The sequence below is a fragment of the Cherax quadricarinatus genome, chromosome 5, assembly GCF_038502225.1.
Source record: "Cherax quadricarinatus isolate ZL_2023a chromosome 5, ASM3850222v1, whole genome shotgun sequence".
NCBI classification, from domain to species: domain Eukaryota; kingdom Metazoa; phylum Arthropoda; class Malacostraca; order Decapoda; family Parastacidae; genus Cherax; species Cherax quadricarinatus.
Window position 1 is genome coordinate 66,646,899 of NC_091296.1, and position 19,301 is coordinate 66,666,199.

The 19,301-nt window shown below is 37.9% G+C and overlaps 1 protein-coding gene across 1 annotated transcript in view; it reads left to right on the top strand.

Annotated features, from left to right (window-relative positions):
• The first annotated feature begins 7,357 nt into the window (after positions 1-7,357).
• Positions 7,358-19,301, top strand: part of LOC128684997 (kanadaptin) — a 49,700-nt gene continuing 37,756 nt past the window's right edge. The window contains exons 1-2 of the mRNA XM_070103466.1: positions 7,358-7,610; positions 13,515-13,920. Coding sequence (XP_069959567.1) covers positions 13,552-13,920 — 369 coding nt within the window. The 5' untranslated portion in view covers positions 7,358-7,610; positions 13,515-13,551. The remainder of the gene's footprint in view (positions 7,611-13,514; positions 13,921-19,301) is intronic.

A 19,301-nucleotide genomic window follows, 5' to 3' on the forward strand; every position in this document is an offset into this window, starting at 1 on the left:
GAGTGAGGTGAAAGTGTTGAATGATGATGAAAGTATTTTCTTTTTGGGGATTTTCTTTCTTTTTGGGTCACCCTGCCTCAGTGGGAGACAGCCGACTTGTTGAAGAAAAAAAAATCTATGTTTCATTAAGCCATTCAGTTCAAGCAGTAGTGAAGGCTCAGTCCTCCATTCACTAATCTTTAGATGAATATGCAGCAATCTTAGACAGTAGGCTAGTGGGAGAATAAGCTAGAGACCAGCTTAGTCTGATTATATTATTATTAATGAACTAAAGATACTATTTTTCAGTAAAAGTAGGTCTTAGATAAGGGTGTGTGATGTCACTATGGTTGCTTAACATATTTATTGAAGTAAATACTAGGGTGCTGGGGAGAGGTGCAGAACTAAACAGATGACAAATTAGATATATATAAAATGAGAGTTGATGGCAGTTCTTTTGGGAGATTTTGAAGAGAACTCACGATGGTTATTTGAGGAATTGGGGAGAGTATGCAAAGAAAGAAATTAAGGGTGAACATAGGTAAGAGCAAGTGATGAGCGCAACAAGAACTCTAGGTAATGTAAGATTGAATATCAGATTAGAGGGAGGCAGTATCGAGAAATTTCATTTTATTTCAATATTTGGGAGTGGACCTGTTAGCAGATGGGTCTTTGAAGGGCAAGGTAAACTATTGAATAGAAGAGGGGGAAAAAGGTTTGTAGTGCATTAAGACAACAACACAAAGAACTTTATCCATGGAGGCAAAAAGGAGAATGTACCAGAGTATAAAAGTACCAATACTGTTACGTGGGTGCGAAACATGAGTTCGAAATGTTGCATCAAGGAGGAGGCTGGAGCATTGGAGATGGTGTGTTTGAGGGCAATGTTTGGCCTGAATATTATGTAAAGAGTTTTGTGTGTCATGGAGATTAGAAGAATTTGTTGGGTTACCAAAAGTATAATTCAGAAGGCTGAGGAAGCAACAATGAGATGGTTTGGGCACTTAGAGAGGATAGAGCAAAACAGGATGATTAGGAAGGTATATAAATTTGGGGTAGAGGAAGGGAGTGGTAGGGGGTTCCCCAGGAAAGGTTGGAGGGAGGGAGTAAAGAAAGTTTTGAGTTCTAGGGACTTAAACATTTCTACTGGTGTATGTAAACACTAGGTAAGAGTTTTTTCAGACCTGACATACTGTTGGAGTGTGAAGGGATTCAAGGAAATTTATTAACTAGACTTGAGTCTTGGAGGTGAAAATTACAGATCTTGTATTATGAAGGAGGGGTGGGAATGTTGCAGTTTGGAGAGCCATCTGAACTGTAATGTCAGCATACTCTGATGAGTCATTGAATGAATGATGGTCGACATGTTTCCTCTTTCTTGGGGTCACCCTTTCTCAGTGGGAGATGGCCAGTGTATTTAAAAATTACTGTATTGAAAATCTGAATCTATCAATAATATGCAGTAGTACTCAAACTTACAATATTAAATCGTTCTTGAAAATTCATTGTAAGTCAAATGTTTGGTACTTTTAACACATTTTCCCGTAGAAACCCATGTTATAATCAGAAATGCATTCCTAAGCCATAATATTTTATCTAAACTCATTTATAATTTTAGCTAAGAATATTTATCCATTAGTTACTGCTCTTTTTCAGTTACAATTAGTATTAAACATTGTATAAGTTGTACATGTAATTGTACAGAAGAGAGCTCTAATACATTGTACAGTAGAGTACATGTGTAGGGGCTGGCAGCAGTTGGACTGGCTCAGAGGGAGGGAGAGCTTTCTTAATATTCATAATATTAGCATACACAAATTATGAATGCATTTGGTAGAGAAAGCTAACCGAGATGAAAAAAATTAATAATTCAGCTTTAAGAAAATTGTTAATATTAAATCTGTTGTTCTTGACCAGTTTCTGCCAAACAAATGTGAACTCTACATCCATTAAATAACCATAAACAAAAATTGCATTTAATTAAAAAATGGCAAAAGTTACTTATTTAAAATTATTGTTGCATATTTGCAATAATTGTCACAGCTGATCAGCATTGGTCAATAAAGTAAACGTCTGATAAAATATACCCCGACAAAAATAGCTGGGCAAAGGCTCAACATGTACATGAAGAGGACCAAATCTGCTATATCAGTTGACTGTTAGATTATACATTTGATAAAATGAACCAACACCAGTTAATTGCACGTTTGTGTGGTCTAGGGTTTGTCCAGGACCTGTCCATCTTCATTGTGGTGACAGAGACAAGTCTCTTGTGTCCAACTGGAAATTATGTTGTCAGAGACAAAATAATTGTTTACAGAAGTGCAAATGGGGAGGCAGGGAAGGAAGTGCATCCAGCCAAGCCAACCAGCCAGGCCGCCTGCCTGTGGTACACATATAGTCTGCCACTCGCTTCTGGTACACATGTACAGTCTCCCTCCCATCTGTGAGCAAGAGAGAGAGAGATACAGATAAATCAATGCATGCTAGCATTAGTTATATCTTTGTATGTCCAGCTGTGTCATCCATACAGTGGACTAAGTATGTTAATCAAAACTTTCAATATAACAGATTTTTTTGCAAAAGTGAATACTCCTTCACCATATTAATCCATTTTATCCCATGTTCACTGTAGTTAATTAATTGTTTGTAGCTCTAGTCATTCATAAATTTAATACTATAACCTTTTAATGAATTAGATAAAAGAAATTGAGAAAATTATTTATTTAAAATAATGATAATTACTGCAGATCAGTATTCAAAATTAATTAAATTGGCTCCAAAGAAGTGCAAAACATCATAAATGAGAATATGGTAAGTTGGCATCCTTCTGTATGTGTTATTAGGGAAAAATGCTAAACCCATAGTGATTATCAGTGCCTGGGCAATCAGCATTTGATCCATAGAGAAAGCTAGGTTCAGTTCCTTGCATCAAGAACCGCTCGCTGGCATCAAGGAACCTCCCTCGAGGAGTTACTAATTCTAAACACCAGGTTGATTGTCCCCTACTTCAAAAGTATACTGTACAATGATTAGTATTATATTCACAAAAATGTGCCAGACCCTTATGTATCATATAACTATATTTTGTTCCCATTTTATCCAGTATGTAGTACAAAATAATCCAACTATTACTTTTTGATAAAGTTCATTAGAATTCTAAATGTATTAGTCGCTATTGGAGTACTGCACCTTTACTGCACTTAAAAAATATTTATTAACAATTGCTAGAATAAATCTTACAACACAGGTGGTAATTTAATTTATATATATTGTGCATTTTCTTGTTTGGAGAAAGCTTCTCTAAGTAAATTATGCATCAATATCTTTAATCCTTCTTTTTGTTGTTATTAATTGACATCTAGTGAATGTGTGAGATGTGAATGTTTCAGTCATTTCCCGTCCTGACCTGGTGGGAAATGACTGATGTAGTAAAAGAAACTATCTCTGATGCCTTTTTACTCCTGTAAATGACCTTCATTAGAAATACCTTAATGATTCCCTTTTAAATGCTTCTCTAAACTAAAATTTGTTAGGACTATCATGCTTGACATTGTTCATACCCTGTTATTTTTAGCAGAAGCCCACACATAAAAGTGGAAGACTGATTGAGCAGACACTTCGTAATTTATGAAAATACTGCAGGATACACATTCTGTATATTCTCTGATAAAAGCATTGTTTTTTAAACTCCAGGATGGTGGGGCTGTATGACCCTTGTGGGTTTAATGCTTAGTTATGATGATAATAATAATAATAATCCAGGATGGTGGTAAATAAAAACTGTTTTTACATAAAATAGATCTCCAAGCTGCAAAAATGCATCATTTGTGTATACTCAGACTTAATTAGCATCAGCTGCTCAGGCAGAACAACTGTACTCATACACAGCACTTTTTCTGGAGCAATTGATTTATATTTCTATAGCTACTACCCCTCAAGGGAGGTTCCTTGATGCTGGTGAAGGGTTCTTGATCTAGAGATAGTGCTGTATGCCTTGTGGATTATAATAATAATATTAATCTTGATCTAGGAAACTGGATCTGTGCTCCAATTCCCTGAATTAAGCCTGATGTCTTCCATACCCCCCCCCCACAGGCACTGTATAATCCTTATGGGTTTAGCACTCTCCCATGATAAATCTATAACTACTAAAGTGCCAGCTGCTGTCATTCTTCATCCCCATTCCAAAGTTCACTGTTCCACAGTGATAGGTATGGTATGAATGATATTTGGCTGCTACTCTTGTAGGAAGCAGTAATTCGATCTTAAACACAGAGGACAAAGTGCTTTAATGACTGATTTATTACTTTATACAGCACTGTTCATCCAATGACTGCTCTGTTCCACAAGGCACAGTACTTGCTTTCATCCTGTTCCTCAACCTCATATCTGACATAGACAGGGATGTAAGCCACAGCACTGTGTTTTCCTTTGACTGTCTTCAAGAAGGCACTGAACAGACATCTAAAATCAGTACTTGACCAGCCAGGCTGTGGTTTGTACGTCAGGTTGCATGCAGCCGACAGTAACAGCCTGGCTGATCAGGCCCTGATCCACCATGGGGCCTGGTCACAGACTGGGCCATGGGGGCGTTGACCCCTGAAACCCTCTCCAGGTATGGCTACCTACTGTTGGTAACTTGAATGTTTCTATTGCACTCCATTACTAACAAAATCGTAATAACACGATTACAAACAAATCATAGAACTGATGGGATTTGAGCCCATGGCATTTGAGTCCATTATTTATTAAATGTGCTTCACATAGATGTTCAACATCATTTTCAATAGTGTTCGGGCATATGCATGAACACTGAACATGTGGACAACTGTATTTGAGGCATCTCTCATAAGTTTCCACATGCTTCCCACCATCACCTATGGAACTCATGTACGACATAAACATGTGGAATCCTCCTGTCTTACACAGATGGGTCAGATCTAGTGAAGATGCCACTGTCTCAGCGGTCTTAATAATAATAGTAATAAATATCTTTATTTACTACAACTACGTGTACAAGGTATACAGGCCGAGCTGACATCAATGATATACATATTACTATATAGAAAGCAGCCGCTTGTTATGCAGAACATTTCGGGCAAATTTGGTCAGTTTTGTCCCAGGAAGCTACCCATACCAGTCGACTAACACCCAGGTACCCATTTTACAGATGGGTGAACATAGACAACCGGTGTAAGGAAGCACGTCCAATGTTTCCACCCCTTTGGCGGGAATCGAACCCGGACCCTCATCGGCCACGGGGCACCGTGTCAAGTGTCTGGTCATAAGTCATACGCAGGTTCCATGCCCTTGTTCACTCAGTTTTTGTGCAAACTCCGTGCTAAGTAAGCTTATCCAAGCACAGGTATACATACAGTTACATGAATTATCATGCATAACAACATATGTGTAGATTACCTAGGATAACCCAAAAAGTCATTGACTTATTTCTATTGGGGTCCTTGTTCTGGGGTCCTTACTTATTGTGCTGGAGTTGGCAGGATCCAGGTTGATGAATGGAAGAATTACAATGCTGCCTCTTTCATGGCATTACTGGGACATGAAGTTTACAACAGGAATATTTTACAGACTCTTTCTGTGACGTGTCTGTATCAGTGGTCCCTCAAGCAAGGTTCCTTGATGCTGGTGAGGGGCTCTTGATCTGTGCTCCAGTTCCCTGAATTTAGCCTAAATACCTTCCACATCCCCCTCGGACATGCGCTGTATAATTCTACGGGTTTAGCTCTTCCCCTTGTTTATAATAATAATAATAATGTATCAGTGGCACAAGAGTTCCTGTAGTAAGATCTATACGACTCCTCAAGCTTTACAGCGCTGTATGACCCTGGTGGGTTTAGCGTTTAGTTTTCATTATAATAATAAGCCTCCTCAAGTTATCACTATCTTTAAATAAAAAAAGAGAGACAGCATCTACATCTCTTACAGTCATTGAGAAACTTCCAAGGGATTTTTATAGTGGTGTTGGTAGGGTGGGAACATCTCTATACTTGCCCTGAGTATCACTGACATTATTTTTTCTGAGACGTTTGTCTTTAATCATTCACCCCCTCAACGGAGGTTCCTTGATGCTGGTGAGGGGCTCTTGATTTAGGGAATTGGATCTGTGCTCCAGTTTCCTGCATTGAACCTGAATACTTTCCATCCTCCCCACAGGCGCTGTATAATCCCTACTGGTTTAGAGCTCCCTATGATTGTAATAATTTAATCATTCACTCTCCGCTGGACAGTCGGTAAATATTATTATTAATTACTATTATTATTATATAATATCATTAAATAAGTTAAGTAAGTAAGTTTATTCAGGTATACACAAATACAGTTACATAGAATTATCATACATAGCAGCATATGTGTAGAGAACCTAGGATAACCCAAAAAAGTCAGACAGAGTGACTTATTTCCATTGGGGTCCTTTTACCTTATTATTATAATATAAAGGTGATAATATTTTCTTATTATTCTACAATGAAGATAACATCTTATTATCATACTAAAAAGACTATCTACTACACGAGGGTCATTAAGACTATCTACAATACGAGGGTCATTACTAGGAATAAGGTAAAATTTACACGTATGTTAGCTAAAAAATAGAAAATCATTCCCCTCCCTTTCTGTAGCTACATTCATCAGATACCTTTTGGCACTCTTCTTGAACTGGTTCATACTATGACTGGCTTTGACATGTGCAGGCAGTCTGTTCCATTCCTTTATTGCTGTACAATAAAAGGTGTTTGAAGCCTGGCCACTGACTGTGGGTACTACAAAGTTGTGTTCTCTCCCCCTAGTACTATGATTGTTTTGGTTCCCAACCTTGACAAAATTGACAGCAAGATATTCTGGACATTATTCGTGAGCAATTTTATAAACATGATTTAGCTTCAGTTGTTTTACTCTGTCTTCAACATTCAGCATATCCAACTGCTGTAATTCATCCTGGCCTACATGTTCTCTTGGTCCCAGCCCCAGGATGAATCTTACGATTTTGTTCTGGGTGATTTCCAGTCTATCTTTCATTATCTATTATTATTATTATTATTATTATTATTATTATTATTATTATTATTATTATTATTATTATTATTATTATTATTATTATTATTATTATTATTATTATTATTATTATTATATTTTAACTGATAATGTTAAGTAGTTGGGTCCACCTGACCTGATTAGGAACGATTGTCCTCGTTTCTGTTTTCTATGCGAAACTCTTTTTCTTTATGATCTCTGTATTCTTTTTCTTTTTTGAGCTACCTGGCCATCTTTGGTTAGGTTATTTAGTGTATAATCTTCTGACTACCGCCCACAGATATGGAGGTGCACAATAAAGATATTTAACTAGCTAAAGCTCCTTCCCCAGACCCCTCAAGGAAGGTTCCTTGATGTTGGTGAGGGGCTCTTGATTTAGGGAATTGGATCTGTGCTCCAGTTCCCTGAATGCCTTTCACATCCTCCCCAGGCGCTGTATAATCCTCCGGGTTTAGCGCTTCCCCCTTGATTATAATAATAATAATAATCCTTCCCCAGACTGCAGGTGTTGCTTGTACGGTGTCAGTGGTGGTGTTCCTCACAACCCTCAACAACAACACTGACCTCTATGTCTAGTAAGTTTATTCAGGTGTTCACAAATACTGTTATATAGATTATCATACATAGCAGCAGATGTGTAGAGAACCTGGGATAACCTAAAAAGTCAGTCAAAGTGACTTAGTTCCATTGGGGTTTCGCCAATAGATGTATCTATCAGTGTCAGTTGCTGGGCCCCTGTAGCTGTATGACCCTAGTAGGTTTAGCGCTTCTTTTTTATTAATAATAATGGCTCCCTGTATTTTAAATGCACTCAAAATTGCCAGTAAATGCCAGACCATATGAGTTTTACCATACACGGGTACAGCGCTTCTCTGTGAGGGTAATTTTTTTTTTTATTTCTGTAGGTAATCATCATACCAGGTTATTTCAGTACAAACAGTATGGGTATTTGCACTTACCATTGTGGAATGTGGTTGCTTTAATGACGGTAAAGACCCTTTACCATCATTAAAGCAACCACATTTACTAAAGGGCCTTTGCTCCAAGGACTTTGAGCTACCATTGCAGACACTGCAAGGCTCCAGGTGGACATCAACCAAATCTTTCAATGGGCTGCAGAAAACAATATGAAGTTCAACGATGAGAAATTTCAATTACTCCGATATAGTAAACATGAGGAAATTAAAACTTCATCAGAGTACAAAACAAATTCCGGCCACAAAATAGAGCGAAAAACCAACGTCAAATACCTGGGAGTGATCATGTCGGAGGATCTCACCTTCAAGGACCATAACATTGTATCAATCGCATCTGCTAGAAAAATAACAGGATGGATAATGAGAACCTTTAAAACTAGGGAGGCCAAGCCCATGATGACACTCTTCAGGTCACTTGTTCTATCTAGGCTGGAATATTGCTGAACACTAACAGCACCTTAAAAGGCATGTGAAATTGCTGACCTAGAAAATGTACAGAGAACTTTCACGGCGCGCATAACAGAGATAAAACACCTCAATTACTGGGAGCGCTTGAGGTTCCTGAATCTGTACTCCCTGGAACGCAGGCGGGAGAGATACATGATCATATACACCTGGAAAATCCTAGAGGGACTAGTACCGAACTTGCACACGAAAATCACTCACAACGAAAGCAAAAGACTCGGCAGACGATGCAACATCCCCCCAATGAAAAGCAGGGGTGTCACTAGCACGTTAAGAGACAAAACAATAAGTGTCAGGGGCCCGAGACTGTTCAACTGGCTCCCAGCATACATAAGAGAGATTACTAATAGACCCCTGGCTGTCTTCAAGCAGGCACTGGACAAGCACCTAAAGTCGGTACCTGACCAGCTGGGCTGTGGCTCATACGTTGGATTGCGTGCATCCAGCAGTAACATCCTGGTTGATCAGTCTCTGATCCACCAGGAGGCCTAGTCACAGACTGGGCCGCAGGGGCGTTGACCCCGGAACTCTCTCCAGGTAAACTCCAGTAATATGTAAATTACCCAGATAACCCCCAAAAAAGTTAAAGTGACTTATTTCTATTTGGGTAATCACACAGCATCTTGCAGTTGCACAATTTTAGCACCTCTTCATGATAATAATAATAATGTACGTATTGTGTACCACTGCCTCGTAACTTGTTTTATATACGTACTTATAAAAAATGTTAAAAGTTTGGAAAATACAGCTTGCAAGATATTACTGTACCTCAGGCCCGGTGGCCTGGTGGCTAAAGCTTCCGCTTCACACACGGAGGGCCCGGGTTCGATTCCCGGCGGGTGGAAACATTTCGACACGTTTCCTTACACCTGTTGTCCTGTTCACCTAGCAGCAAATAGGTACCTGGGTGTTAGTCGACTGGTGTGGGTCGCATCCTGGGGGACAAGATTAAGGACCCCAATGGAAATAAGTTAGACAGTCCTCGATGACGCACTGACTTTCTTGGGTTATCCTGGGTGGCTAACCCTCCGGGGTTAAAAATCCGAACGAAATCTTATCTTATCTTATCTTATCACTTCCTCCTAGTCAATTTTTTTACACTTAATTTACAGGCTAAGAGCTGTTATCCTACTTCAGCTCATTTCAAAGCCAAACTCTATCTAAGGTATATTAACACCCCCTGGAATGCGACCCTTACACCTAATATCCAGGCACCTACTTACTACTGGGTGAACTGGGCAACTGGTGTAAGGAAATATGTAATGTTTCCACCAGTGCCGGGGATTGAACCACAGACCCTTGGTACGTGAGCTGAGGGTGCTACCAACCAAGCTACCCTGCAATTTTCTGTGAAATTGAATAATTCATCTTGTGATTTTTCCCCCAATTTTGTCCATCCAAGAAAAAAAATATATTGCATTAGATGATTTTCTTTACTTATTCTTTATGTATGTACATACATACATACATACATACATACATACATACATACATACATACATACATACATACATACATACATACATACATACATACATATACATACATACATATACATACTTGACCACATCTGGACCAACACCATATCCCCTTTAAAATCAGGCATAATTACAGATAATACCACAGACCACTACCCGACTTTCCTCATAACAACTCTTGGTAAATTACCCCAAGACACTACTAAAGTCACCTTCAGACTTCACAATGAGGCAGCCATTAATAACTTCACAACAGCAGTAGCAAACATTGACTGGCACACTGAGCTAGAAATCTATACAGATATTGACGAATGTATTAATAATTTTCTAAAAAAGACCCAATACCTCTATAACAAGCACTGCCCTAAAAAAACTAAACAGATGACAGCTAAGAGACTGAACAGTCCCTGGCTAACACCCAGCATTCTCAAATCCATAAATACAAAACACCAATATGAAAAACAGTACAGAATGGGTCACATAACCAGAGACCAAACAAAACGTTACTCGTCAATCCTAACCAGCCTGATAAGAAGGGCAAAAAAATTGTATTATGAGAACAGATTATCCAACTCACGAGGTGATATAAAAAAGACCTGGAAAACCCTATCAGAAATTCTAGGAACAAAAAAGATATCATGAAATAGCGAAATAAAATTAGCAAAATCAGATGAACCCCAACTCCCACCAACAGAAACAGCAAACAGACTCAATGATTTCTTCTCCACTATAGGACAAAACCTTGCCAATAAAATCCCAAGCTCAGATACCCCACCAAATGACTACCTCACCGGCAACTACCCGAACACACTGTTCCTAGCTCCGACTAACCCATACGAAGTCTCCCTTATTATCAACACACTAAAAAACAAGGCAGGAGATTTAAATACCTTACCACCCTTTATATACAAAAAAGTGTCACAAGTGCTATCACCAATCATTGCAACACTCTTTAACAAATCCATTGAATCCTCCACCTTCCCTACAGTACTCAAAATAGCAAGGGTCACCCCGATCCACAAAGGAGGAGACCAAACAGAGTTGAATAACTATAGGCCAATATCCAACTTACACCCTCTCTCAAAAATCTTCGAAAAATTAATTCATAAACGAATCTACTCCTACCTTATCTCCCAAAACATACTCAACCCCTGCCAATTTGGATTCAGGCCTAATAAAAATACTAATGATGCTATTATACACATGCTAGAACATATATACACTGCAATAGAGAAAAAAGAAGTCCCACTGGGGATCTTCATTGACTTACGTAAAGCTTTTGATACAGTTGACCATGACTTGCTCCACGTAAAATTGTCACACTATGGTATAAGAGGGCACTCCCTCAACTACCTCAAGTCATACCTCAGCAACAGAAGCCAATATGTGTATGCAAATGGGGCAAACTCCTCTGCACAACCAATTACAGTTGGTGTCCCACAGGGAAGTGTCCTTGGCCCTCTTCTCTTTCTCCTATACATAAATGACCTACCAAATGCTTCGCAATTACTCAAACCCACACTATTTGCAGATGACACTACATACGTCTTCTCCCACCCGAGCCCAGTCACGCTAGCCAATACTGTAAATACCGAATTACAGAAAATATCTACCTGGATGAGAACTAACAAACTTACACTAAACATTGACAAAACCTACTTCATTCAGTTTGGTAACAGAGCTACAGATGTCCCTCTTAACATAATGATAAACGGATCACCTATCACAAAGCTAACAGAGGGAAAATTCTTAGGAATCCACCTTGATAATAGACTCAAATTTCATACACATATACAACAAATTTCTAAGAAAATTTCCAAGACTGTAGGCATACTATCGAAGATACGGTACTATGCTCCACAGTCAGCCCTCCTGGCCCTATATCACTCTCTTATTTACCCCTATCTCACCTATGGAATTTGTGCATGGGGCTCAACAACAAGTAACCATCTCAGACCACTAATTACCCAACAAAAGGCTGCAGTTAGAATGATAACAAATTCTCACTATAGGCAGCACACTCCACCAATATTCAATACACTAAACCTCCTCACCATACAAAACATCCATACTTACTACTGCACCTATTACATACATAGAACACTTAACTCTGATATTAACCCTCCCCTCAAACATCTCCTTGCCAACCTCAACAGAACACATGACCATAACACAAGGCACAGATCACTCTTTGATGTTCCTCGTGTCCATCTCACACTATGTAAAAACTCAATGCACATAAAAGGCCCTAAAATCTGGAATTCATTACCTGTAAATATAAAAGAAACACTACCTGTTTATAAATTCAAGTCTCTTCTCAAAGATCACTTACTCACCCAAAACCAAATAAATACTGAATAACTGAACCTTATAAATTGTATATCTTAAATGTTTCTCACAATTATATCACATAAATGTTAAACCTAAAACCCAATCTAACTTTATTATTTTTTAAATACACTACCTAACAGAATACTCCATTCTACTGAATGTACAACAATGCATACAACCATATGACCTGTCTTTGTAATACTCACTTGTGCTTTATAGTAACCTGTTTACATTAATGTTTTATCACTGATTTCATCATTGCTTAGTTAATCTTAAGTTAATTTTAAGCCAGCCCGTAATGCTATGCATAGTATAAGTGGCTTTGGCATACTGCTCTTACCTGTATTTGTTGTACCTCTGTATGTGTGCTCAAATTTTTAAATAAATAAATAAATAAATAAATATACATACATACATATACATACATACATACATACATACATACATACATATACATACATACATATACATACATACATACATACATACATACATACATACATACATACATACATACATACATACATACATACATACATGGGTATCTCAGTACTCAAACTTAATCCATTCCAGAAGGAAGGCTGTTTGAGTGCCCATCTGTTTGAGTACCAAATGAATTTTTCCCAACCAAGTTTCTTTTTGGTTGGTTGTTATCACTACTCTTTGTAGGCCCCATGGTGACTTATTTATTCAAATAATATAAAAAAACACCAAAAAATTTGAAGAAACATGAAATAGTTTACAGCAAAGTTTTGGCAGGTCATGTTTGTTTGGCCAAGTGCTGAGCAAATGGTCAACTACCGAGCATTTTTTTTACTGAACAAAGCATTTGAATACCAAATTGTTCAAGTAGAGAGGTTCCACTGTATATAATTACATACTTATATACGTATATACTTATATACATACTTACATGTACATATATCCATACATTTATTATTTTATTATCACATTGGCCAATTCCCACCAAGGCAGGGTGGCCCGAAAAAGAAAAACTTTCACCATCATTCACTCCATCACTGTCTTGCCAGAAGGGTGCTTTACACTACAGTTTTTAAACTGTAGTGTAAAGCACCCTTCTGGCAAGATGTATATATATATCCATACATGTACATATATATACATACTAGTACATATAAGTACATATATACAGTCATTCTGTGCAATATTAATACTGTATTGTATGCACTAATTTATTCAACTATTAATACAAGTTCCTTATTTTCAGGCTAAAATAAAAAAAACATAAAAGGTTACTGCTAAAAATGGAATATAACACAGGAAACACTTCATCTTTTGGCTTAGATGAATCCATAAATCAAAATGTCAGCAGCAAAGATTCTGCTGACACAAATACAGTAACAAATTCAAATGATAACTTCGGCACTTCTGATTGCACAAACACCACGACAAAGGAAAATGATGACAATAAAAGTCTAGAAGATACATCATTTAAGAAACCAATTTTTATCAGCAGGACTTCGAGACTTGACACTTTGCATGCTGAAAACAAGGAAAAAGAGAAAGACAAGGAATGTAAAAATACGATTTCTGAGTGTCTTATTGTGCCACGATTACCTGAGAAATCTCCTGCACAAATGTTGGCTGAGAAGTCTGTTCCTCTTCCATATAAGGTAGGTATCAATTTTTTTTCTTAAATATGAACTGTACAAGATAAGATAAAAAATGATAAAATATGAAAGATGTGTATTTTACTGGAAGATAATTTCTTTGTAGTTTTTAACAAACAAATTTAACTTTAAAGAAAGTTGAGAAAGAATAAAAAGGCACAATACTGTGACTGGAACAATACTCAAGTAACCCGTACATGGGGTTATTTGTGTATTCAGAAAGTTCTCTCCATTACTGAGCAGTTATTTTTCATTTTTATATTGTGTGGAAAAATCTACCAACACAACCTGTTTTCCTTTTAAAGTTAACTGGCCATTTTCCACCAGGGTAGAACTACATTAAAAAGCAGTGCATTCATCATCATTCATTCAGTTGCTTGTTTGCCGGAAGTGTGCTGACATCACAGTTCACGTTGCCTTCCAAACTGCAACATCTTTATCTCTCCTTCAAAATGCAAGCGCTGTACTTCTCACCTCCAGTGCCCAAACCTCCTCAGCAACCCCTCCTTAGCCTTCTGAATATTTCTTTTGGTAAACTTACATCTTCTAATTTTTCTTCTTTCAATGCACTGGCTGCATCCCACCAAGGCAGGGTAGCCCAAAAAGAAAAACAAAAGTTTCTGTTTTTGACTTAAGTAATGTATACAGGAGAAGGGGTTACTAGCCCCTTGCTCCTGGCATGTTAGTCGCCTCTTATGACACGCACGGTTTACGGAGGAAGAATTCTGCTCCACTTCCCCATGGAGATCAGAGAAAATAAACAACAAGAGCTAATGAGACAATAGAAGAAAACACAGAGAGGAGTGTGTGTGTGTGTGTGTGTGTGTATATATATATATATATATATATATATATATATATATATATATATATATATATATATATATATATATATATATATATATATATATATATATATATATATATATATATATATACATATATATATATGTATACAGTGGACCCCCGGTTAACGATTTTAATCCGTGCAAGAGGGGTAATTGTTATGCGAAATAATCGTTATGTGAATGAATTTTCCCCATAAGAAATAATGGAAATAAAATTAATCCGTGCAAGACACCCAAAAGTATGAAAAAAAAAATTTTTTACCACATGAAATGTTAATTTTAATACACACAAACTGAAAAAGGCATGCACAATTACATGACACTTACTTTTATTGAAGATCTGGTGATGATTGATGGGATGGGAGGAGGGGAGAGAGAGTGTTAGTGTTTAGAAGGGGAATCCCCTTCCATTAGGACTTGAGGTAGCAAGTCCTTTTCTGGGGTTACTTCCCCTTCTTCTTTTAATGCCACTAGGGCCAGCTTCAGAGTCACTGGACTTCTTTCGCACAAGATATCTGTCCATAGTGGCCTGTACCTCTCGTTCCTTTATGACTTGCCTAAAGTGTTTCACAACATTGTCAGTGTAATAATCACCAGCACGGCTTGCAATAGCTGTGTGAGGGTGATTTTCATCCATGAAGGTTTGCACTTCAAGCCACTTTGCACAGATTTCCTTTATCTTTGTAGTAGGCAACCTCTTCAATTTCTCTCTCCCCTCCTCTGAACCAGTTTCCCCAGGTCTGGCCTCTTGCTCTTGAAGTTGATCTATCAGCTCATCAGTGGTTAGTTCTTCATTGTCCTCCTCCACCAACTCTTCCACATCCTCCCCACTAACCTCCAACCCCAAGGACTTTCCCAATGCCACAATGGATTCCTCATCTGGCACAGGATTCTCAAGGTTAGCCTCAAACCCTTCAAAATCCCTTTTGTCTACACATTCTGGCCACAGTTTCTTCCAAGCAGAGTTCAAGGTCTTCTTAGTCACTCCCTCCCAAGCCTTACCTATAAGGTTTACACAATTGAGGATATTAAAGTGCTCTCTCCAAAACTCTCTTAGAGTCAGTTGAGTTTCTGAGGTCACTACAAAGCACCTTTCAAACAGAGCTTTTGTGTACAGTTTTTTGAAGTTTGCAATAACCTGCTGGTCCATGGGCTGCAGGAGAGGAGTGGTATTAGGAGGCAAAAACTTCACCTTAATGAAGCTCATGTCCCCATAAAGTCGCTCTGCCACGTCTGTAGGATAACCAGGGGCATTGTCTAACACCAGGAGGCACTTAAGGTCTAATTTCTTTTCAGTTAGGTAATCTTTCACATTGGGGGCAAATGCATGGTGTAACCAGTTATAGAAAAAGTCCCTAGTGACCCATGCCTTACTGTTTGCCCTCCACAGCACACACAAATTATCCTTGAGGACATTCTTTTGCCTGAACGCTCTGGGAGTTTCAGAGTGATACACTAATAAAGGCTTAACTTTGCAATCACCAGTAGCATTGGCACACATCAACAAAGTAAGCCTGTCTTTCATAGGCTTATGTCCTGGGAGTGCCTTTTCCTCCTGAGTAATGTAGGTCCTGCTTGGCATTTTCTTCCAGAACAGGCCTGTTTCATCACAATTAAACACTTGTTCAGGTTTCAGTCCTTCACTGTCTATGTACTCCTTGAATTCCTGCACATATTTTTCAGCCGCTTTGTGGTCCGAACTGGCAGCCTCACCATGCCTTATCACACTATGGATGCCACTACGCTTCTTAAATCTCTCAAACCAACCTTTGCTGGCCTTAAATTCACTCACATCATCACTAGTTGCAGGCATTTTTTTAATTAAATCCTCATGCAACTTCCTAGCCTTTTCACATATGATCGCTTGAGAGACGCTATCTCCTGCTAGCTGTTTTTCATTTATCCACACCAATAAGAGTCTCTCAACATCTTCCATCACTTGCGATCTTTGTTTCGAAAACACAGTTAAACCTTTGGCAAGAACAGCTTCCTTGATTGTCTTTTTGGTGCCCACAATAGTAGCGATGGTTGATTGGGGTTTCTTGTACAACTTGACTAGGTCGGCGATACGCACTCCACTTTCATACTTATCAATGATCTCTTTCTTCATTTCAATGGGAATTCTCACCCTTATTGGTGTACGGTTGGCACTAGAAGCTTTCTTGGGGCCCATGGTCACTTATTTTCCAGAAACAGCACCGAAAACACTGTAATAATACGAAATATTCCGAGTGTATGCTTGGATGTTACCGCGGAGGCTGGCTGGTAAACAATGGCACGGGCGGCACATGTGAGGCTGGCTGAGGGCGCACATTGGACGCGTCTCGGACGAAAATCGTTGAGCGGGTTTTTAATCGGTATGCGCGGCAAAATTTTTGCGATTAAAGCAAGCGGTATGCGAAATAATCGCTATGTGATGCCATCGTTATGCGGGGGTCCACTGTATATATGTATATATATGTATATATATGTATATATATGTATATGTATATACGTATATATATATTTTTTTTTTTCAACAAGTCGGTCGTCTCCCACCGAGACAGGGTGACCCAAAAAAGAAAGAAAATCCCCAAAAAGAAAATACTTTCATCATCATTCAACACTTTCACCACACTCACACATTATCACTGCTTTTGCAGAGGTGCCCAGAATACAACAGTTTAGAAGCATATACGTATAAAGATACACAACATATCCCTCCAAACTGCCAATATCCCAAACCCTCCTTTAAAGTGCAGGCATTGTACTTCCCATTTCCAGGACTCAAGTCCGACTATATGAAAATAACCGGTTTCCCTGAATCCCTTCACTAAATATTACCCTGCTCACACTCCAACAGATCGTCAGGTCCCAAGTATCATTCGTCTCCATTCACTCCTATCTAACACGCTCATGCACGCTTGCTGGAAGTCCAAGCCCCTCGCCCACAAAACCTCCTTTACCCCCTCTTTCCAACCCTTTTGAGGACGACCCCTACCCCTCCTTCCTTCCCCTATAGATTTATATGCTTTCCATGTCATTCTACTTTGATCCATTCTCTCTAAATGACCAAACCACCTCAACAACCCCTCTTCTGCCCTCTGACTAATGCTTTTATTAACTCCACACCTTCTCCTAATTTCCACACTCCGAATTTTCTGCATAATATTTACACCACACATTGCCCTTAGACAGGACATCTCCACTGCCTCCAACCGTCTCCTCGCTGTTGCATTTACCACCCAAGCTTCACATCCATATAAGAGTGTTGGTACTACTATACTTTCATACATTCCCTTCTTTGCCTCCATAGCTAACGTTTTTTGACTCCACATATACCTCAACGCACCACTCACCTTTTTTCCCTCATCAATTCTATGATTAACCTCATCCTTCATAAATCCATCCGCCGACACGTCAACTCCCAATTATCTGAAAACATTCACTTCTTTCATACTCCTCCTCCCTAATTTGATATCCAATTTTTCTTTATCTAAATCATTTGATACCCTCATCACCTTACTCTTTTCTATGTTCACTTTCAACTTTCTACCTTTACACACATTCTTAAACTCATCCACTAACCTTTGCAATTTTTCTTTAGAATCTTCCATAAGCATAGTATCATCAGCAAAAAGTAACTGTGTCAATTCCCATTTTGAATTTGATTCCCCATAATTTAACCCCACCCCTCTCCCGAACACCCTAGCATTTACTTCTTTTACAACCCCATCTATAAATATATTAAACAACCATGGTGACATTACACATCCCTGTCTAAGACCTACTTTTACCGGGAAGTATTCTCCCTCTCTTCTACACACCCTAACCTGAGCCTCACTATCCTCATAAAAACTCTTAACAGCATTTAGTAACTTGCCACCTATTCCATATATGTACTTGCAACATCTGCCACATTGCTCCTCTATCCACTCTATCATATGCCTTTTCTAAATCCATAAATGCAATAAAAACTTCCCTACCTTTATCTAAATACTGTTCACATATATGCTTCAATGTAAACACTTGATCTACACATCCCCTACCCACTCTGAAGCCTCCCTGCTCATCCGCAATCCTACATTCTGTCTTTCCTCTAATTCTTTCAATTATAACCCTATATATATATATATATATATATATATATATATATATATATATATATATATATATATATATATATATATATATATATATATATATATATATATATATATATATATATAGATATATATATATATATATATATATATATATATATATATATATATATATATATATATATATATATATATATATATATATATATATATATATATATATATATATATATATATATATATAATTAATATATATATATATATATATATATATATATATATATATATATATATATATATATATATATATATATATATATATATATAGGATAGGGGGGCAATGTGGCAGATGTTGCAAGTGTATGGTGTAGGAGGTAGGTTACTGAAAGCAGTGAAGAGTTTTTACGAGGATAGTGAGGCTCAAGTTAGAGTATGTAGGAAAGAGGGAAATTTT